This window comes from Vitis vinifera, chromosome 3 (genome assembly GCF_030704535.1).
Source record: "Vitis vinifera cultivar Pinot Noir 40024 chromosome 3, ASM3070453v1".
Classification (NCBI taxonomy): Eukaryota; Viridiplantae; Streptophyta; class Magnoliopsida; order Vitales; family Vitaceae; genus Vitis; species Vitis vinifera.
In genome coordinates, this window is record NC_081807.1 from 1,517,906 (window position 1) to 1,540,964 (window position 23,059).

Here is a 23,059-nt window from a genome sequence, read left to right on the forward strand (position 1 = left end):
GAAATATATGTACTTTTTAATGATCATATAATTATTCTTTAAAATGTTTCTTTTACTTATGATGTCATTAACAATAATTGACAACTAAACTTTGATACGTAAACATTTTCCTTCTTTTTAGATATGCTCTTTATTATTATTATTATTATTTTTGTGTTATTTATCATTCTTTTTAAAAATATAAATTAGCTATGAAAAAAATAAAAAAAAATTCAAAAAATGAATATCAATGAATTTAAACCACGATGTTATATTTTGGTGTGGTTTTGATTTGTAATTAAAAGTAACACCCTTAGGTTATATTTGGTTCTCAGAAAGTACAAAAAAAAAAAAGCAAAAAAATGTTAAGGAAAATGATTTTTTCATATTGATTATCTTATAAAATATTTCAAAGAAAATTAAATATAATTAAAATTAGTTAGAAACTTATGCATTTTAAAAATTATTTGATTTTTATATTGATGAATTAAAATAAATAAAATAAGTTTGAAGTAGTAAATAAAAATAATTTATCATCTTTAACTCTATTTTTTATTTTTCCTTCACTTTTTTTTTGCTTTTACTTTTCTTCTTTATTTTCTTTTCTTTGCATTTTTTTTTCAAATTTTCCGATAATAAAGCGTAGCCTTAATATTATTTTGGTTTAAAACTTCATTTATGAACTATTTATTGCATCTGTCCTTTCTTAGTGCCCCCTTTGCTGGCTTTTCTGACCCCTAAGCCTTGAGTTATGTTACATTAATTCTTCTTCCTATACCACTGCCAAACCCTAATTCCTTGAACTTTCTTTCTTTCTTTTTTTTTATAATTTTTTTTCTAAAATAAAAGAAAAATTAATTTCATCAGCTATAACATCACTTTCACATAAATGCTCATCCAATTTAGGGGCAAAAAAGGAAAAAAATAAAATAAAATGAATTAAAAGGATCTTTTTAGAAAAAAAAATTATTAATTGTACTATATGTGGAGCAACATAAATGCCATTTGATTAGAAAATAACCTTAAAAAATTTACTAAAATTAATAAAAAAATAAATCGTACAATAATTGTAATTTCTTTAGAAAAAACTTTAATGTAATCAAACCCACGTACATTAGGGAGTTCCTAAGCTGAGGGCAAAATGGTCACTTCAAACCATGTACTGTATATTATTATTATTATTATTAATTAATTATTATATTTATCATTGATCTACGATAGACCACCGAACTAAAATCGTAATTACCGTCAATTCCAGTGGCATTTCGAAAACCCACATCTTTATATAACTCCATGCACCATACTCTGAATTCAGACCACCTCTCTCCTTCCATCAAAAACATCAGCAGCAATGGCTATGGCTTTCAAGATGGTATGTTGTATGAATTTTAATTTTGTTTTCCAAAATTGCTTTCACTGTTTCCATATCCCAGCTGATCCGGTGCTGCCGGAGTGCAGGCGACGACCGGAATGTGGGTGACCGACGAGTGCAAAAACTCATTCATGGAGATGAAATGGAAGAAGGTTCACAGGTACATAGTGTTCAAGATCGATGAGGGATCCAAGCTGGTGACCGTCGATAAGGTCGGCGGGCCTGGGGAAGGCTACGACGAGCTCGCCGCGTCGCTGCCGACCGATGATTGTCGATACGCCGTCTTCGATTTCGACTTTGTCACCAATGATAACTGCAGGAAGAGCAAGATCTTCTTCATTGCCTGGTCTGCACTTTTGGCATCTTCTTCATGCTCCATACCATACAGTTCTTTTTTTATTTATTTTTTCATTTTGAGTTATATGACTTGACCGTTTTACCCTCACTTCAGAGCATAAGGGTAATATGGTAATTTAACCTTTTGATTACAAAATGATCCTATTATTAGGGCACCTAATGGCACAATTATTGGAATTAAATGATTTTTTTAATCCCTCTAGGTCACCAACGGCATCAAGGATAAGAGCAAAAATGTTATATGCGACATCAAAAGAAGGATTAAGGAGAGTGCTGGATGGAATACATTATGATATGCAAGCCACCGACCCAACAGAGATGGGGATGGATGTGATTAAAGATCGAGCTAAATAAATACATTTGTGATAATTTAATTATGTTCTCAAATTTTACTTTAATTTAATAACTCGCACCAGACTTGCTTTGTAGTGTTACCTTCCTCGGTTTTGGTACTAATGTAAGTTAATCTTCATCTAATTTGTAATAATAATAATAATAATATGTACCATGTGTGTTTAATTTATAAGAAAGTGGGGTTTTTTTTTTTTTTTAATTGGGCGTGGATCTACCTTGCCCACAAGCAAGAGTTGGGATACCCATGAGGTTAAATAATGAAGTTGATTTGGTGGGTTGTAGCTATTGGATCTTCTTTTTTTTGGGGCATTGGGGTCTTTGATGAGGCCAAGCTCATTCAATTTGACAATCAAAAATCATGGTGTGATGGGACTCTCGACCCTACTAATAAAGGGGTGAAACAAATTGAGATGGAGAAGATCCACCCACAAATAAATCATTTTCAACCCCCACTTTTTTTTTTTTTTTTTTCCCACGATCAAATTGGAGAAACATTTCTTCCCTTTATCTTGATGATAGTGGTGGTGGTGGTGCCACATTACAATATGTCATGACCAACTTTAATCAATTCCGATTCCAATGTCAATTTTGGCATATAAAATCATTTTTTACTAAGGGTTCATCTTATCCCTTTTCGACTTAAGATTTTTATTTAGAAAGATGATTTTGAAATTAGGCGTTTGATTTTGATTTTTATATTTTAAATATGAAAAATCATTTAAAGTGATTTCTGAATAATTACTTAACATGTGATTCTTCAATGGAGACGTATTAATAAAAAAGATGAAAATGCTTTAATCAGAGACACTTTCTGAATGGACTCTTGATATTATTTGTCAAAAAAATTTTGTAATGTTTCAAGTGAACCTTAATAATGGCTAAGTTTATAATATATGGTGATTTTTCAATAAAGCAACTTTTGATTTACTTTTGTGCTTCAATTACTATATCCAATGATCACTCTAGGGCTTTTGCAACCACCACAATGATGCCACACCAAAATCAACTTTGCTTGATGTCATATATCACTGTTCATGAAGCAAAGGCCACTAGGGTCCAACTGCCTATGAAGAATGTATCATAGTATAAAAAGGTTGTAAGGATACCCATAGCCAATTGGCACTAAACAGTGAAGTTTGATGATGAGCACTCCAATTATGAGCAACAAACAAATGGCCTAGTGATTGAAGTGACCTAAAATTGGTGGCTTGTGTTGTGGCCTAGTGATTTGGGGTATCAATGAGAACAGGCCCATTTGGGAGATGACTCGAGCTCTTCCAAACTGATGATCCAATTTTATCTTCCCATGGAAGGATAGGGCCGACCCATTTGACTAGATTGGAGAGAGGACAAATGCAGAAGACCAATCACTAACAATCAAACACTCACTGCACTTGATCTTTTGTCCCTTCAATCTTCAAGATTTGGAAATTTTTGTAGTTTTGTATGTCTTCTTCCTACTTCTAACTTAAAGATGAAGTTCAATGCATGTTAAGAAATGAGATAGACTCAAACTAGGGAGTCATGGGTCCTTGCCATTGGGCCAGAAATGCCACGCCTATGGGCTGTCTAAGACCAGAAGGGAGACATGCAAGCATGATGTCATGGGCCCAATAGGATATGTGAGAGGTAAAGTTAGGTTGAATTTTCCGTAACCCAAGGGACAAATAATTATTTATGACTAAGTGAAAAGATGCTTTAGGGTACACTTGAGGTAGATGTTATTTTTATTTAGTCTCTGCTAGAAGAATTTGATGCTATGGAGTATGAATCATATCTTTTAAAGAAAGATATGATTTGATTATTAAGGTGGGGTTTTGGTGCTTTTCCTTTTATCATTGGGTTTAGTTGCTAATGGTGGGTTTACAAGAAAGGTTTCCAAGTTCCAAAAGCCATTGGAGTCAAAATTACACAATCTTCTTGGTAAGTAACTTTGGTTCATTGCATGGCTTGCCTTGGTTGAAGTCGTTCCTTCAATTCAACAAGAAGTTACTATTATCGATGCCCTTTTCATCAAAAGTCGGAAAGCTCAATTATAGAGGTTTAGCTCCCAAATAACACTAATTTTAGAATGTTTCTCCTACTTTCGATTTGAAAATCAATCATCGAGTCAATTTTATCTATAAGATTCAAGTGTAATCGAGAAAGACCTTCAAATTAAAAGATGAAAACTTAAAAGATTTACTACTTAATCTTAAGTAGTGTTTGTTTTTTGGTTGAATAGAAAAAACCAAAATATTTGACTTTTTCTATTCAACTAAAAGTAATCTGTTGACATCATCTAACATAGTTAAAGTGAATTTATTATCAACGGGTTCAATTTAGTTATGTTGAATGATATCAATAAATTATTTTTAGTTGAAGAGAACAAGCTAAATATTTTGACCTTTTCTATTCGATCAAAAAACAAACACCACCTTAGTTTATAAGTACTCTTCCAATTCCGATCACTCCTTATCAACATTATTTATATATCTAGAGTGATTTGATGTCTTAATCATTCCTAAAAATACTCAATTTCTCATTGATATTATTTTTATATATATATGAAATAATTGTACGACACTTAAACCCTGATTCAAAATGTTATAATCACATATTTAATTTTCCACCAAGATGATAATTATGGAGACAATGAGTTGATTACATTATTAAAGGTTGGGAAATATTGTGATGAAAAAATAATAAAAAAAACCCCAACCCCACAAAATAGAAAACCCTGCAGCCATGGGTTCATTTTCAAGATGGTCCCTTGTCCTTTCCTTGCAATCAGACCAAAACTTGTGGGAAATGAGAGCCAGAGATGCCAATAATTGGGATGAGATTTATGAGTAGGATAGGGTTTCCACCCAACTTCTTTGTTTCCATCCACAACCGATGGTTAGAGCAATTGCTAGCACTCAATTCCTCTTCATTGTCTTACCAATTGAGAGCACTCAATTGCTTTTAGTTGTACTTTTATTTTCCGCTTTTGTTTCTTGAGACATACCAATGAGGCATCCCCGTTAATCCAAGCCTTTAAACTAAATCACTAAACTTGATGAGTTTTGGGTCAAAATGGCCCATTTATTAAAAAAAAATATAAGATATAGCCCATTTTTGAAACTTATGTTCAAAATGCCCTCTTTGGTGCCAAATAAGCATCACGTCATAAAAAAAAAATATTTTTTTATTATTTTAGTTGAAGTCTCAGTTGCCAACTGAAGCTTTAGTTAATTTTTTTTTTAAATTAAAATTTAATTAAAAATGATTAAATTATAATTTATGATTGAAATTTAAAAAATATACTTAAATAATAAATTATTTATATTTAAATTTAAGAATTTAGTATTAGTTCAACAAATATAAATTGATAAATAAAAGATATTATAAATGAATATTTTATTTATTAATAAATTAATAATTTTAAAATAATAAATTTATATAACACATAAATAATATATAAAATTGTATTTTTTTTTAGCAACCGAAACTTAAAAATATAATATTATTTCAATAAAGATAAATTTGTTATAATACAAATAATTAATATCTTAAAAAACAACAAATTAAATATCTTAAATTAATAAATTATATAATTTTATATATTATTTATATGTTATATAAATTTATTATTTTAAGATTATTAATTTATTAATAAATAAAATATTTATTTATAATATCTTCTATTTATCAATTTATGTTTGTTGAAGTAATACTAAATTCCTAAGTTTAAATATAAATAATTTATTGTTTAAGTATATTTTTAAAATTTCAATCATAAATTGTAATTTAATTATTTTTAATTAAATTTTAAATTTTAAAAAAAATTAACTAAAACCTTAGTTGACAACTACGACTTTAGTTTAAAAATGAAGCCTCAGTTGGCAACCGCGACTTCAATTCAAAAACGAAGTTTTAGTTGGTAACTGAAGTTTCAACTAAAATGATAAAAAAAAAAAAAAAAAAAATTATGATATGGTGGTTACGTGGCACAAAAAAGCCATTTTAAACATAAGTTTTAAAAAGAATTACATCTTATACATTTTTTTTTAATAAATTGGTCATTTTTACCCAATACTCAAACTTGGTGGCTTGTACTGTTGTTCGATTGACTATTTGGATCCGATCAACTTCTGTTGCTACGTAGTTGTATACACTTTTTAGAATTTAATTCACTTACTTTTTATTCTCTATAAAATTAAGTAATTTAAAATTACATAATTTTTTAATTTTAGTTATATTTGATTTTATTTTCTTTTATATTTTTATTGCAAATCATAGTAAAATTATTTTTCTAAATTTGTATTTCCCTTTTTAAAACATTTTAGAAAAGTATTTTAAAATTATGTTTCACCTTTAAATTCAGTCTTCATTGTTGAAAAAACTCTTTAAAAATGTTACATTTTTTATTTTAAAAACATTATAATTTTTACAAATTTAAAATATTCATTTTTAAAAAAAAATTATTAAATCAAAATGTGAGCATGGGGCAGCCCTCAGAGTGGGACACGTCGCTTTCCAGCTCAATAAAAGTCAGATGATGTCAGAACTCAGAAACGAGAAAGGTCAGAGACAGCTGATGTGGGACAGTTGAATGATTACGTGTCGGCCATGAGGCTATGCACGTGTACCCCCACACCACATCTCTGCCGTCGGATCAATCATATACTAGAACCAGTCAATGATCTCTCCATGTGATGGCCATCATCTAAACCGTCCGATGAGTGGAAAGTCCATCTGTAAAAACCAACATTAGCCGCAATAGAAGCGAGTAGTTGGCTTTTTCTAACTCCACTGACATGTTCCCTAGCTTTAGTAAAGCATCGTGGTTAAGAAATGCTGCTCCCCACGCGCCTTCTCTCCCACACGCGCCCTAATTTTGATTTTTACCATAATTTTTTAAACTAATTTAAATCCTAGCCAACATCCACCTTTTTCAAACTTCTACTAAGCTATACCACCTCAAATATTACCAACTCTCCTAAAAGCAATTACTGTTAGGAAGTACGCACACTCTAACCTTATAGTGCATTCACCCAAGCGTCCACGACGAACACAAAGGGAGTTGATGGATACAATCAACCTTTCGATCTACTAACAATCTCCCCCTAGCAATACCCCGACTCTGATACCACTTGTAGGACTTCAAGTGCTACTAACTCTCATAAAAACAATTATTGTTAGGAAATGTGTCTACCCTACCTTTATAATATATTCACCCAAACGCTCACGACAAACACAAGGGGAGTTAATAGACGCGATCAACCCTCCAATTTGCGAATACAAATATTAATCTTCTTATGCTTAGAGACATGTTACAATGCTTCACATTTAAAAGCTTCTCTAAAGATTGATAATAAACAAAGAGAATAAAAAATAAAAATAAAAAATTTTAGTACATAATCGGGGTTAAAAGAATACAAAGAAAGTATGATTGAATAAAGAGATACTAGGTTATGAAAATTAGGCTCAAATGCACTTCAATGAAGAATTTCAAGGTGTTGGGATTAATGAAAGTAAATGTCAAAAGGTATTTAGGAATAAATACACATATGAGTTGAAAATCAACTTCATGTTAGATACAAAAGACTTCAATTGATTTAAGTCCATTTACACTGGTAGTCAAAACTAGTTCGATTAGTCATGCCTAGTGATCGAATAGTGACTTCGATCAATCAAGGTTCTACCGCAATCAATTGGTCATTACTTATGCTATTACTTAGACCACTAAATTCCAAAATTAAATGTCCAACCAACTCTATATAAATATGATCATTATTTATCAAACAATTTTCACATGATTCATCAAAAATTGGTTAATTGTGTCTCTCAATTCACATGTCAATCAACTATCCAAACACATCACTCCATATCTAAAATGAAATTATTCCGTTGACATAACAATAACATATGACATCAACTATATGCAAATCATTTAAAACACACATCATTAATAGGAGGTGACAATAATTTCAAAATTAGATATTAACAAAATAATTATGGTCAAGGCAAAATCAAAGAAGCCTCAATTAAATATTGATAAAAACATTTAACTACCTTCTTTAATTCTCAATTTTGTCAACGAGATATCGAATTAGGGTTTGTTTGTCATCGTTATCAAACCCCAAGTTAAAAAAAGGTTAAGTTTTAGGGTTTTGAAAAACGGTTGCAAACATGGCCTTGGTGTTTGGATTTCCACTTGGAAGCTGCGAGTGGGTATGGCCTACATAAATGGACCAGGATAAAGCCAAGCCTTCTTCGATTCTATCTGATTTGCGCGTCCCTAGGGGCAGACCATGGTCCACACATCCAACGGTCGTCATCATATAAAAAAAATGAGGTCCCATTTTAACACCGTAGTCCCTGCCCCACCGACACAAAATCTATTACATAAAAGTAAATAAATAAAGCGACTCGCATAATTCCGAGGACTGGAGGAGTGAGAACCAACCCTTTTCTTTTCTTTTATTAAAGGAAAAAGGTCTCAAACGACGTCGTTTTTCTTTAAACATAGCTGACTCATCAGTATTTAAAAAAGGACAAGATAAATATCCACAATTCAAACCATAAATATTTAATTAATGGGAAGTTCATGGACACCGTTTATCTTTATTCTTTAAATACAAAATGGTACATGAAATACCGAAATTATCCTTCTCTAATAATACCCGACCCAAATTCAGTTGAGGTAATTTAGTCATTTGATACATTTCATATTAAAAATTAAAAAAATAAAATAAAACAAGGAGTAAATAGAAAAAATTGGGTCCACGTGGACCCCTCAATTAATTTAATTTGAAAAAAGAAAAAGAAAAAACAAAAAGACAATAATCTCCATCTTATAAGTGAGCTTCACTGCCCAGGTTTGTCTCTGCTTCAAACTCAACTCCTTTCATGGCGCCTCCTTTCTTACTCGTCTTCTTTTTTTTCTTCTTCTCTGGGGTTCCGCTGAATGCGGCATCGTTTTCGCATGATCAGGCGGTGAAGACCTATATCTTTCGGGTGGATGGCGATTCTAAGCCGTCCATTTTTCCTACACACTACCACTGGTATAGCTCGGAGTTTGCTGACCCGGTTCAAATCCTCCATGTATACGACGTCGTTTTTCATGGCTTCTCTGCTACTCTCACCCCAGACAGAGCCGCTTCGATTCTTCAGAACCCCTCGGTTCTGGCGGTGTTCGAGGATCGCCGCCGTGAGCTGCACACCACTCGGTCGCCGCAGTTTCTTGGCCTGAGGAACCAGCGGGGGCTTTGGTCGGAGTCCGACTATGGCTCTGATGTTATTGTGGGAGTGTTTGATACTGGAGTGTGGCCGGAGCGGCGGAGCTTCTCGGATCTGAATCTCGGGCCGGTGCCGGCGAAGTGGAAGGGGATATGCGAGACTGGAGTGAGGTTCGCGAGGACGAATTGTAACCGGAAGCTCGTCGGAGCTAGGTTTTTCGCTAAAGGGCATGAGGCGGCGGCGAAAGGCGCCGGTCCAGGATTTGGAGGGATCAATGAGACTGTGGAATTCAGGTCGCCGAGAGATGCTGATGGGCACGGAACTCACACTGCGTCGACTGCTGCTGGGAGATATGCTTTCAAGGCGAGCATGTCTGGCTATGCCGCCGGGATTGCGAAAGGCGTTGCTCCGAAAGCTCGACTGGCTGTTTACAAAGTGTGCTGGAAAAACTCCGGTTGTTTCGATTCCGACATCCTGGCGGCATTTGATGCTGCTGTTGCTGATGGTGTCGACGTGATTTCGATCTCGATCGGAGGTGGCGACGGAATTTCTTCTCCGTATTACCTTGATCCGATTGCAATTGGTTCTTTCGGAGCAGTATCGAAGGGCGTTTTCGTTTCAGCATCTGCTGGAAACGATGGACCAAACGGAATGTCAGTTACAAACCTTGCGCCTTGGCAAACGTCGGTCGGAGCTGGCACCATTGATCGTAATTTCCCAGCGGATGTGGTTCTTGGTAACGGAAAGAGACTCTCAGGAGTGTCGCTTTACTCTGGAGAGCCACTGAAAGGGAAACTGTATTCTCTGGTTTACCCTGGAAAATCTGGGATTCTCGCTGCCTCACTGTGTATGGAGAATTCGCTTGATCCAACAATGGTGAAAGGAAAGATTGTGGTTTGCGATCGTGGAAGCAGTCCTAGGGTTGCTAAAGGTCTGGTAGTGAGGAAAGCTGGCGGCATCGGAATGATTCTCGCTAATGGGATCTCCAATGGCGAAGGCTTAGTCGGCGATGCTCATCTCATTCCAGCTTGCGCTGTTGGCTCCGACGAGGGCGACGCCTTGAAGTCCTACATTTCATCGACCTCAAAACCTACCGCAACCATCGATTTCAAAGGAACTGTGATAGGAATCAAGCCAGCACCGGTAGTGGCCTCCTTCTCCGGCCGAGGACCAAACGGACTCAACCCCGAAATTCTCAAGCCTGATCTCATAGCACCTGGTGTGAACATCCTCGCCGCGTGGACCGACGCCGTCGGCCCCACCGGACTCGACTCAGATACTCGGAAAACAGAATTCAACATTCTCTCTGGCACATCGATGGCTTGCCCTCACGTCAGCGGCGCAGCGGCGCTCCTGAAATCTGCACATCCCGATTGGAGTCCAGCCGCGATAAGGTCCGCGATGATGACCACTGCTAGCATCACCGACAACCGTCTCCAGCCCATGATTGACGAAGCCACCGGAAAACCATCCACGCCATACGATTTCGGCGCCGGGAACCTCAACCTCGACCAAGCAATGGACCCAGGCCTAGTCTACGATATCACAAACGCCGATTACGTCAACTTCCTATGTTCAATTGGTTACAACCCCAAGATCATTCAGGTGATTACTCGATCACCGGAAACCTGTCCGTCGAAGAAACCCCTGCCAGAGAATCTCAACTACCCATCAATATCAGCATTGTTCCCCGCCACATCCGTGGGAGTTTCAACCAAATCCTTTATCCGAACGTTGACAAATGTGGGGCCGCCGAATTCAGTATACAGAGTGAAAATCGAAACTCCGCCAAAGGGAGTGACGGTGGCTGTGAAGCCAGCGAAGCTGGTGTTCTCGGAAAAGATGAAGAAACAGAGCTTTGTAGTGACCGTATCCGCCGACAGCCGAAAAATAGAAATGGGCGAATCGGGTGCGGTATTCGGATCACTGTCGTGGTCTGATGGAAAGCACGTGGTTCGGAGCCCCATAGTGGTAACTCAAATAGAGCCGTTGTAAATGATCACGTGACTGTGATCTTGAAAGTCACGTGCCCAGGTGTACTGTAGCATGAACTTGCTACACACAGTATCACTCTTAATATTTTTGTTTTTGTTTTTGTTTTTGTTTTTTTTTTAATATTTCTTTTTTGTGTGGCTGTTCCTTGGTTGGAGCACTAGGGCTTAGGAACAAGGAACTAGTTTTGAATGTAGTTTTTGAGTGGGTTTTCCTTGTTTTTCTTTTGATGTATTTACAGATATCCAAGTTTTATATATACTCCAATATATAAAAACTTTTGGGTCAATATTTACATGGAACAACAAGAACAATACACCAAAAAAAAAAAAAAAAAAAAAAATTAGGGTAGGAAATTTTTCTTAATGTTAAATTTTTTAAAACCTTTCTTAACTTATAGATGTTAAAATCTTTGATTTTTTTTTTCCCTGCATTTAAAGCACTTCCAACTACTTTCTTTTTTCGTTTTCTTGTTGAAGCATAATAAGATTGCTTTAATGGCATGAAGCATGCTTTAGAGAAATGAAGCAATTCCTTCCTTCCCTTTCTATTCAAAAGAAGGGGGGAAAAATGGTGGCTTTACTTGTGATTTTGAAGGCCACTGTATTTTGGAACTATTGGGCATTGATTTAGTTCTAATTGTGGCCTTTTAGGCTTAAGAACAGTCGCAATGGAGTTTGATTGATTGGGACTCTTAAGGCCCTAGGGCCCCCACACCACCCCCCCCCCCCCCCCCCCCCCCCCCCCCCCCCCCCTCCCAAGGTCAATAATCTTTTCTTTTAGCATAATTTGTGTCCACATGGTCCCAATTTTTTTTGTAATAAAATGAAGGTGGGTGTGACCCATCTGGCCATGGTTGCTTTATGACTGTTTTTTTCTACCATGGAAGCTCACTTTCCGTTGTCACTAATGTGGGACAAAACAGGTGTATCACACATGGTGGACCTGGACCCATTCCTCTTCTTTGTGGGAGACCTCTTTTTTCAAACATTACTTGCAGGGTCTGCATCATTTCGATCACGTCGGCGACAGTGATACTAATTAAGGTCATTTATACATTATATACATGTTAAAGATTTGTTTATTACTCTTCCATCAGAATCCGTTTATGAATATTCTATGCAATCCTGGTTGGAGAATCAAGTTAAATGATCTTAGACTGATTTGCTTATATTAATCTAATGTTGAAGGTGGAGTATTGCATATACCATTATCTTACCTACTAAAGCTCAAATCTGAACACTAGGGTTTGAGTGGGGGAATACCCATTTTTCAATTCTCACAAATCCTTCCCAGTTCCCAAAATGCCTTTGAAAACACTTACCATCAAGCACTTAATCTTCACCTACATGAGAAAATAACCTCTGCTGACTGAGTGACACATGAGGTGGAAGCCACCACTTCCCATCCTTCCCAAACATTTCTGCGAAAGACCCGGAAAAATCTTGACTTATCCATGGTCGTTTTCATGGAAAACAAACAGCTTGAAGCTAGGAAATTAGTATTTTCAGGGGATGTAAGTTGAATTTCCTACTAGTAGTCAGCATTGGTAACCAATGCAGTTGCACTTATTGACTTGTTCTTAGCTCTCATCTACCTGCAGGAACTAGGTTTGGCTGTTAGCTGAATACTACCTCATCCCTCATCCATTGCCCTACAATCACATTTCTCACTACCACATTGTTGTCAGGTTTTGCCATGTCAGTACTGAAGGAAGGGGACCAATAGGATGGTACAGGGAAGAAACTGAATTCAGTCTGGAAGCAAAAATAGTTAGCCCAGCATGAGTCTTTTTGGGTACTAATGTAACTGGCCGAGCACAACCATGGTAGAGCAGTAAAATTAAATATTCGCTTCGGGTTATCCCCTATGGTTCTGCAAAGGTTTCAGGTATGTTTTGAGCCTTTTAATCATGCACATCTTGCATATTCTTCATACATGCTCACACTTCCAAGTCATTCAAGCAGTTTGGTTTAGGAAATTCACATTTTTATAGTTGCATAACTGCAAACATTGAATGGGATGCCATAGATTATATATATAATATATGCAGCATGATTTTAGGAAACTGTTCTAAAATTTTTATGTAACCATCTGCATTTACTCAGTCTCAGTTCTGCTAAATCTATTACAAATTATCTGCAAAACAAAAATGTAATTATTTTGATTTCTGGTGTCTTTGCAACATACCATACTGCTATATTCTAGCTGATGACAAAAACCTTATCCTGGTAAAAAGTACAATGTGAGTTGAGAGCTGTAGAAATTCTTTTAAGATTGAATTTTCTTTCTTCATATCACATGTCAATGTTATGCTTTAACAGCAGGGTCATAAAAAAAAGTTAGGTAAAGAATTTGATGATTCAACTTTGAACTAAATGCTAATGAAATAAAGATGTTGGCTTGAGTCACTTACAAGCATCTCTCAGCATTGATGCTTCCCAAGTTCGTGTCTAAACTGCAAAGCGATTAAGAAGTCCTGCATACACGAAAACGTGGTTTCAGACCTTGACAATGCGAAAGGATGTGTGCAATTTAGGCATCCCCACACCACAACAAAGGAACAGAGAAAAGAAGATTGCACACTTTGATGTCTGAGTCCAGCTTGGCTACAGAAGTCTTTCATAACTAATCATGATTTTTGTAATAATGTGCTAACATGAGGTATCATAAAAAAATAGCGGAAAATGATTATTTTCGAACCTTAATAACTATTTTCTCTTGCCTTTAGGTGAAAAGAAGGTCTAATCACTCATTGTTCTCCTTTCAGGCTTGGCATTTTCTCTTCTCCAATTGTTTACCTGTCTCATTCCTTTCTTTCTTTATTCAAATCATAACTTTTAGCCCATGCATTTTGAGCTGTGTAAGATTCCACAACTTTTGGGGATTTGCATTGTTATTCAGGGGTTTTGGTACACAATTTGCTAAGATGGGATGTTCATCATATTAACAGCAGACACTGATTTTATACAATTTCCTAATACCTATTTGGTTGTAAAGTGGTAGTAATCACTCAAGGTCTAAGTTTCACTTTTGCTCCAATTGATCTCCTTGATTAAGTCACTGAACTTGTTTCTGTTCTGTGGATCAGGGAGATGACCACAATGCATCATAAAGGGCACTTCTCCACGACATTTTAAAACCATTAACGGAAAAGGGTGTGAGGGAGTCTTTGCAGCAAAGGTATGAGATTACATTTTACTTTTATGATTGGTTTTGGAAGTGGGTTTTCCATTTTACAGAAGTTGGATTATGGGTTATGGAAGGCATAAGCTGTATCTGAGATATTGATAGTTATTGCAACAATTGTACGGACCACATAAGCAGAATTGAGTCTTAGAGTTATGACTGCTGCAGAAATTGCAGCAGAGCCAATCTTAGGGGAGTTGCAATCAACTTCTTCTGCAATCTTAGGAACCACAAAATGCCATGTTACCATTCATTTAACCAATTTACCCATGTGTTTTAAGACAATGACTGAACTATCTCGAAGTTATCGCTACCATGCCCGTCACTGTGGAAGAAAATGAAAGAAACTAGGACAAAAAGGGACCAAAAAAAACACCTTCATATATAATAAGCTTGTTTCCAAAACCCTTGTCAACACAACCATGCCTAGCAATTACAGAAACTGTAAGACTAGAGGAAATGCTTCCACTTAAAAACCTTCCAAACCAGCATAGATGCACATGGAAAGTGGCTTAGATAAGGCCAGTCAAGAGATGAAAAAAGCCTAAGCCTACCCATCAATACCGAGTACAAAACAGATATGTGCTATACTGCCATTGTTCACACAAATGCACTCTACAAAGGACCTCAAGATTGTTCACTAAAAACACTAGCTGGTTCATTGTCTCAACATTTTGTTGGTTTATCCTTCCAACTACAGAACAATAAATATCAACCATATTACGATATAGAGGAGGGGAGAGTACAATTAACTACATATATCCTATTAAAAATTCATCACACTGGAGATAATTACTATGAAAATCATGCCAACATATGCCTCCTTTGCAGGTCTTCAAGCAAACCCGATGAGGATGGGATAGAAGCACTCCTACTGCATCAACAAGAAGGGCGACGGATATGAGGATGAAAGAAAAGGTCGCAGAGGAAATAAGAAGAACTGTGCTCGATAAGGTACCATCTAGAGGAGAAAACAAGCTAAACAACTGTAGGAACTTCAGGAACAGAATAGTGGTAGCCCATACATAGTACCAATTGGATGCAAGAATGTCTGAAATCCTCATCTTTGGAGCAATACTTGAGCAATAGACATGAGATGGGCAAAGAGGACTTGAGTATATATAGGGTGCGTGGCGTAAATGAAAAGACCTAAAGGCACTGGATCAAGTAGAGAAAGAGAGGGCTTGAAAGTTATGGAAGAATGTGGAACGTCATGTTGAGAGGATGGAGATGGGGGTGAATTGGGTTAGCTGGATGGCTAAGAAATTGGTCTAAGATGAGCTTTTAATGTGAAGAAAGGAGAAGGGAGGTGGGACCACAAGAGTTCCTCTCACAGAAGGTGAGACCCCACATCTTTAAAGAGGAGAATTGAAGGGTTTTCATTGTAGGGTAGAGTAATAATGAATCATAGCAATTGGCAAGATGGTACCACATTTCTTGATTTGGAAGAGAATTCAATGTAAGTGTCACCAAAGGAGCTGCAAACAAACCAAGTTGAGCAATTAAAAGTACCTTGTGAGCAGTAAGGGCTCTGCCTCTAGTTCGTCATATGTTCATGGCCGGCTTTTCTTTTCAGATAGGTGTGCATTTACAGCAGGGTCATCCCAGCCATAACCATTGAAGCTAATTCCTCAAACTACAGCTCGGATTGCGTTGCCTTTGGGGTGGCCAGGCATTAAAAGTCGGTTCAGCCTTTGAAAGGAATCTATGACTATGCAATGCACCGCTTCTGCTGACTTTGTGGGTCAGGGGGATTCACTGGAAAATCAAGCACCCACCATGCTAGAGCCCATCCTAGAGCTGTCCCACCAATTGGAAAGGTCCTCAGAAACCAATATCTAATTCGGGTTTGTCAATGGCCAGTTAATGTGGCACCAACAACCCTGATTTTCGTAACTATTCAATGGCAGGAAACCTGTGCAACCACCGTTCTTTTATGCTGTACTGGATTTAGTGAACTGAAATGGACACAATCTTAAAGGGCAAGGTTCAAAGGGCTCAAGCTGCTGCAAATGCTGCTATCCTTTCCTGCTCATGAAATTATCAACTTTCTTATCACTGGGACATCAAATTATTGTTTATTTTCTTCTCAATTTGTAAACTTGTTATATTTTTGGGATCACTAGCATGAAAGAATTTTAAGGAGTACGGGCTTGAAATGTTGTATGCACTAAGCAGTTGAAAGGCTCATATATAACTTCTTGTTTTCGACTTGAGCTGAAAATTGAGGTACAAGTCTGAAGGATAGTATTAATATCATAATAAAAGCTTTATTAAATACAAAAACCTATTGCCTAAACCAAAATAGAGCTTCCACACAACAAACAATATTTTCTTCATGGTGTCCACTCTCCCCTTCTTTATGATTTTAACATGAGCTCAATCTCATCAAGCTTGACAACCATCAGATCAACCCTCCTTTTCATATTATAAACCACCATCTCTTATTATGATAAATCTAATACATGTTCTGCCAGAGGCCTTGCCACCAGAGTTTTGCCATTAACACTACTTAAAGGATTCTTGTAAAGAAGGCTCAATACTTTCATTATGTTTATGAAAGATATACATACTCAAGACCACTTTTCTTGGGCAGCAATTGCCTTGATGAATTTCATACAAATTTCTTTTAGAAGGGGCAAAAGAAAATTCTCTCCAGAAATCAACTCCAGAACAAATTTACATCACCACAGCCTTATTCTCCTGGAACAGCTCGTAATATACGACCTGATCCTTCAAGTTTCTTTTCCCAGTGCTGAAGGAGAGAGCCACCTTGGTCCTTGGATGCACCTTTATATCTCCTACTGCCATACCCTTTGCTGTTTGTAACTGAATGGATAATGTTCCATGCCACCATCTGGTTCACTCCGTTTCATTCCAATCCCAGAATTCAAGCACTGTGAAGTGGACCACATAGACCCCTCCATCAACTGACTCTGCCCTGGCCTCAAAGCCCCAGTTTCCCTGTTCCCACCTTCCACCATCAAGCTAGAATTCAGATCAAAACCAGCCTTAGCAGGCTTAACTCCATTCACATGAAATGGTTGGGAATTCATGCCCATTAGGAATGGCTGCGGAGAGCATGAAGGAGGAAAGGTCACTGCAGAACCCATTATCTGCGGTACTATAGGAGCTCCTCTTGAATCTATCATGTAGGGGATGGAGCCTGGTCCGGACACAGTGGAGAGAGTCATAGAGGGTCCCATTATAAATCCACTGTACCCAAATGGCGAGGATGCACAAGCCACTGGATGCCGAAACTCCATGACACCTTGAGGCCTTGCCAAGTTGGTGCCCCTTGATGAATTGCCAACCTGCCCATTTAGCAGAAGAGACTGGGATGGTGTGAAGTTCCTTCCATTAACTGGTGCCCTAGAGCCAATAATCAGAACATCGGAATCCTCCTGCTTAAACCCTACAGAAGCACTCATTTCTTTCGAAGATGATTGCCCAAGATCATTCTGTTGGTCATACATATCATTAGTGAAAGAAAGATTTTCATTCAAGTCAATGTTAATCATTGAAGGTTGCCTAGATGATGATGAGGCAGCATGTGAGGGACTACGATGCTCATCCAGATTATGATAAAAGGAGTCCACCTCCCTCCTATGCGATGATGGAGCATCATCATCATCACCAACACGATTCAGGTCCAAATTAAGCCTCTCTGCCCGCTTTGAGTTCACTTCAACCAAAGACTCACCAGAAATTATGCCAGATGAAGCAGGGATCTGATCCGTAATTATTGTATCAGCTGCTCCATCAACACCATCATCAGCCACATTCAGATCAATCTCAAGCAAGTCCTGCCTCTGCTTCAAACTGTAGCTGCTTCCCTCAGCAGATACCGTCTTATAAACGTCAGATGTTTTTTCTAGATCTGCAGGATGGAAGGCACTGGTAACAGCAGAGCCCCCTTCAACCTGTATAGGAACCAACGGTGGCCTAGCAACTGCTGGTGGTCCTGATGTGGCAAGAATGGAAATGGGAGCAGACATGGGAGTTTTAGGGCAATCCATTTCCTCAGGGTAAATTTCTTCATTCAGATCAAAACCCAACATGCCTTTCCCAGAATTACTGGCCACTTCTTGAGCATTCCCAGTTACCAAGGATGAAACTGTGTCTTGAATGCAATCTTCAGGTTCAGTGTCCACATTATTTCCTTCGCAATGAGAAGCCCCACCTGAAAGATTTTGTGTAGCTTCTGTTCCATGTACTGGTTTTCCATTGACAGAATCAGGGCTACCAGGTTGATCCATCTTACTATATCTTTTCTCTGAAGAGCTGCAGAATGGCTCACTGTAATTCCCCAATTCTTCCTCCAACTCACCAGCAATTCGCTGAGCAACTTCTAAAGCATCATCATTAACTGCACATTTGGGCTCAGATTGCAACCTACCATCCATCCTATCAGAATCTTTGGTGACTGTCTTCAGCTTTGACAGATTATCTGTGATTACTGAATCTTCCCCTCTGCCCACCTCCATGCTCAACTCGCCAACATCTTTGACAGAACTAGTATCTTCAGCTCTTGAAAAAGAAGACTCAGGATTCTCCGGTTTACTCAAGCTGTCCACTTCACAAGTCAAGTCCCGCAAAACATTTGGAAGGCATTCACCACATTCACCTGTAGCTTTATGTTTCACTTTCATTTTACTAGACTCAGACGCAATCATGTTCAGATCACTGTCAGGACAGCTCTTAGGACAGGAGTCTCTCACTTTGACATCGAGATGACTTGGTACATCAGGGTTTTTATCAGACCCCTGACTTGGATAATCAGAAGGTGAAGAACTACACACAGGCATTGATGTAACAGCATCAGAAGAAACTTCCATTGGACCAAGCATGCAACCCTCTGAGAATTTTGTCCTCTTCACATCATCAGTGGAATCTTTAGGCTTTGAGGCATCCAAGCTCTCTTCAATATCACCTTTTCCAGAAACTGAACAATCAAGTGCCTCAGTGGAGGCAGTCCCTTCAGGAGGTGTTGAAAATTCTGTCTTAGTAGAAAAATTCTCTTCACCAGCTTTCTCTGCATTGCCATTTTCTCTTAATGAAGAAATTTCAACAGCAGAATGTTCAGAACTTCCACTCTCCACAGCAACTACTGCAGAAGCTGAAACCTCATTATCATAGCAGGTGCCATCTCTGACAACATTTGAGTTATCTGAATCACTGTTCCTTCCTTTGTTCCAACTATGATACAGAGCCTTTGCCCTATCCACAACCCTTGAGCTCTTGTGACCAAAAAGATTCTTAACAGTAACTTCAATCCCAGAAGATTTTGAACATTCCTGATCAATAGGCAGCTTTTCAAGTGCTCCTAACAATGAAGTGATTGATTCTTCCACAGAGCAATCGATGTTGTCCTCGGTACACTTTTGAGCTTCCTGAAGCCAGTGTTTAAGAAACCGGATTCCATCTAACCGAATAAAAAGATCAAGAGAATCCTTATTCTCAGTGGCTGCCAAGGCACTTGCAACAGCAGACCACTGTCTGGCTGCCTCAGGAAAATTCTTCACAACGCAATTGCTATCCTTCTGCATTACTCTTACCAGCTCCTCAACTCTAGACAGGACCATAAGACCATCCTTCATCTCAGTCAGGGTAAAGAAATCTTCTAGAGTCATTTTGCTTTCAAGCAGGTTAGATTTCTTCACCATTCAAAGCCAACCCTGTAATGCACTACTGAAATTTTGTCTCATCCATCTGATTTCTTTTGTTTTCTTTTTGTTTCGGCAACTGTGAGAAACTATGCTGCAGTTGCGCCTGAGACAAAGTAACAAGCTCATTGACACAATGAAGGGCAGTGATTCACAAGTCTCCAGAAAGAAACAATAATTACAAAACATAGCAATTCTAAAAAAATTGTCACTCCAAGACAGAAAATTGACAATAAATCATAAGAACAGGATCATATTAAGAAAAAAAGTTCATTCTCAAATCAGGTTACTTTGTGTGATGTACCAATTTTGCAAACTAAACAACATAGGGGGGATTCAAGCCTGAGCCTTCAGGTGAATTTTCTAAGGTATGCTACATTGATTATTCTTAGACTCCACAAATATGATACAAATATGAAATATATGCATATCAAATCAGATCCACATATCCACATGTCTATACTCAATCATGCGACTATATGACTAGGTGTAGTGATCCAATCAGCCACCAAAATTTTTGGGGTTATTATGCTGATTCTTGTACCAAAGTACTGGAATTTATGTTCCAAATTATTTGATTATTTATATAATAATATAGTATAGCTTATATCAATCTATCTAAAATTATAAATTATACATTTAAATAATTATTTTCTTTTGAAGTACTCCAACTGTTTACCTCCATTATCCTAGTTATCCATCAATTGAAAACTCCTAAATTCTCTGAATCTAGAGATCTTAATCCAATGTTTTGATCCTATTATCAGAGACCATCTCAACTTGTGGAGCCTCATCAGATCCAACAAAGGCTCTCCTTGGGTTTAACAAAAGTACATCAAAAAGTAGCTGCAAGCTAGATCCTTTTCTCTTCCACTGAGCAACAAAATGTATTTATTCATCCAATAACATTTGTCTCATCACATTCTTTTTCCTCCTCATTTGTAAGGTCGTCCCCATCAAATAGAGCAGAGCAAGTACATAGGCTGCATCTTAGACACAAATTCATAAATAAATGTGTACATACATATTCTAATGCAGAATAATGCAAGGAGATGGGAGAAATTAAAATCAAAAGAACAAATTGGGGTTTTAGAAGTTCCAATGGCACTAAATTCTCCAAAGCTTCTAATTATGTAGAAGGCACTGATCAAAGAGGATTAAGAACAATCAACAAGAAACAACACACTAATTCCGGAAAAGCAAAAAAAAGCTAACAATGCAACAGATGAGTGACATCCCAATTTCAGAGCTGCAAGTAAGTACATAAAAAGCGGCTTTCATAGCATGACCCCGAATGCAAGAAAACATGGAGTCAGTTGTTTTTCACAATTAATCAAGCCCATAAAGCAGCTCTGATCATACACACAAAAACACCCAAATTCACTAACACGATAGAAACCCTAATTCAAACCCTCAAATCAGACCCATACCGATAAAATAAAATAAGAAAGAAAGAAAATGAGCTAATGGGCTCCCCGCGAGCAACAGAAACATGAAATACCCAGAACAACTCATTAGCACAATCGCAGATATGAGAAGCCTCTCAATTACATCGCGAAATCAAACCCGCTCGCTCTCATCACAAAACCCAGATAAAAACTACACCGCAAAAACCATAGACCCAAATTCACATACTTAGCAAAGCTGCACTCACTATTTTCGAAAAAAGAGAGTAATTTTTCACCAAACCAAACCCTAAACATATGATAAATTCTACACAACCCCACCCCCTTCCCCAGAAGCCCAATTCTCGGGAAATCGCAACTACTCTCCCAAAGCAAACACGGACCACACCCAAAGAAACCCTAGCCTAGGTCAAACCCATAAATTCCATCTATTAACACAACCAAAAAAAAAAAAACAAATTGCAAAAAAAAAAAACTAAAAATCGGAACAATTGTTTCGATACCTGAAAGAAAAAATAACAAGGAAAATTGAATTAAAAAAATAAATAAATCGATACCTGATTGATATATAGAGATTGAAACCCTAGAGGCCCCTTAAGCTAGGGCTGATTTGGGAAAGAGGGATTACGAGGGTTTTCATATTGAATTCTTGGGTCTGAGGTTTTTCAGAATATCATTGGCCTCCCTCGCTTCCCTGAAATTTCGTGGGCTCCTCGCCCGTGATTTTACATATTTGCCTTTTAAGCTTGGTTGTTGGGTGGCACGTCTGGGGTAGAGTGGTCTTTTCATGTCTTTTACGGTCAACTTTCCTAAAAGAGGATGACCCATGAGCCTTGTCCTTCTGACCTTTCTGCCCAAGAAAAAAAATTTCATTTTCCCCAAAACGTAAAAAAATTTTAGTTTGAAATTTCCATTTTTATACATTTTTTTATAATTAATAAAACCCATTAATCATCCACATGAACAAAATATTTATAATTTTAATTTATTTTTTTTATTTTACTAATTTCAAATTCTATATATTTCCATATGGTATATGATTGGGTCACTTTACTGCGATTGTGTTCTTATCAATAAAACCCATCACTCCCAACCAAATTTAAATATGATTTCAACATATAGTTTTGGAATTTGGTTCTTCAAATACAAGGAAATAAGTACGCAGAATCAAACACATTTGATACGTTTATGTTACTCTCATGGCTGTTATCATGCAGAGGCAGAGCAAGGTTCAGTGGCTTGGTTAGTTTTTGATATGGGCAATCTGGAAACTCTGTAATGGTTGAATTTGGATTGGGTTTATTTAGGTCATCGTTCAGTTTATCATCGAGTCATTTCTTGATCGGTTTAGGAGCCTTTCAGAGCATCTAGAAATGGTAGGGTGAGTGAAGTTGTAGGAGGTTCTCCTTGCTGGTATGGCAGCACTTGAAGGAAAGGCTGAAAACTTCAAACTTCTGATTAAAATTATCTGACTTGGGTAGTTGATGAGCCTGATGCAGTTCCAGCTCTTGCTTTAGGCATTTTCAGAGCCACAAGGT

The 23,059-nt window shown here is 37.3% G+C and overlaps 3 protein-coding genes and 1 long non-coding RNA gene across 4 annotated transcripts; 3 read left to right on the plus strand and 1 right to left on the minus strand.

The window, feature by feature from the left end:
• The first annotated feature begins 1,243 nt into the window (after positions 1 to 1,243).
• LOC100245314 (actin-depolymerizing factor 5) lies at positions 1,244 to 2,347 on the plus strand. The gene is made up of 3 exons (XM_002277760.5): positions 1,244 to 1,351; positions 1,438 to 1,697; positions 1,912 to 2,347. The coding sequence occupies exons 1-3, from the start codon at positions 1,331 to 1,333 to the stop codon at positions 2,060 to 2,062; spliced, it is 432 nt and encodes a 143-aa protein (XP_002277796.1). The 5' UTR covers positions 1,244 to 1,330; the 3' UTR covers positions 2,063 to 2,347.
• A 6,452-nt stretch (positions 2,348 to 8,799) lies between these two features.
• LOC100854771 (subtilisin-like protease SBT1.6) lies at positions 8,800 to 11,549 on the plus strand. The gene has a single exon (XM_010648663.3). It carries the CDS (start codon positions 8,939 to 8,941, stop codon positions 11,261 to 11,263), a length of 2,325 nt encoding a protein of 774 aa, XP_010646965.1. The 5' UTR covers positions 8,800 to 8,938; the 3' UTR covers positions 11,264 to 11,549.
• Positions 11,550 to 12,209: 660 nt separating this feature from the next.
• Positions 12,210 to 17,869, plus strand: LOC104878383 (uncharacterized). Its single transcript, XR_785283.3, has 4 exons — positions 12,210 to 12,306; positions 12,864 to 13,150; positions 14,352 to 14,443; positions 15,281 to 17,869. It is a non-coding gene; the product is annotated as an uncharacterized LOC104878383 (long non-coding RNA).
• Positions 16,869 to 22,280, minus strand: LOC104878379 (uncharacterized). The gene is made up of 2 exons (XM_010648646.3): positions 22,079 to 22,280; positions 16,869 to 20,221 (listed from the first exon to the last, which is right to left on the minus strand). The coding sequence occupies exon 2, from the start codon at positions 20,113 to 20,115 to the stop codon at positions 17,251 to 17,253; it is 2,865 nt and encodes a 954-aa protein (XP_010646948.1). The 5' UTR covers positions 20,116 to 20,221; positions 22,079 to 22,280; the 3' UTR covers positions 16,869 to 17,250.
• Between the last annotated feature and the right edge of the window lie 779 nt (positions 22,281 to 23,059).

Coding starts and splice junctions, on each gene's coding strand:
- LOC100245314 (XM_002277760.5), top strand. CDS start 1,331: ATGGCTATGGCTTTCAAGATG. Junction 1,352..1,437: donor TGGCTATGGCTTTCAAGATG/GTATGTTGTATG, acceptor GCCGGAGTGCAG/GCGACGACCGGAATGTGGGT. Junction 1,698..1,911: donor AAGATCTTCTTCATTGCCTG/GTCTGCACTTTT, acceptor TAATCCCTCTAG/GTCACCAACGGCATCAAGGA.
- LOC100854771 (XM_010648663.3), top strand. CDS start 8,939: ATGGCGCCTCCTTTCTTACTCGTCTTCTTTTTTTTCTTCTTCTCTGGG.
- LOC104878379 (XM_010648646.3), bottom strand. CDS start 20,115: ATGGTGAAGAAATCTAACCTGCTTGAAAGCAAAATGACTCTAGAAGAT.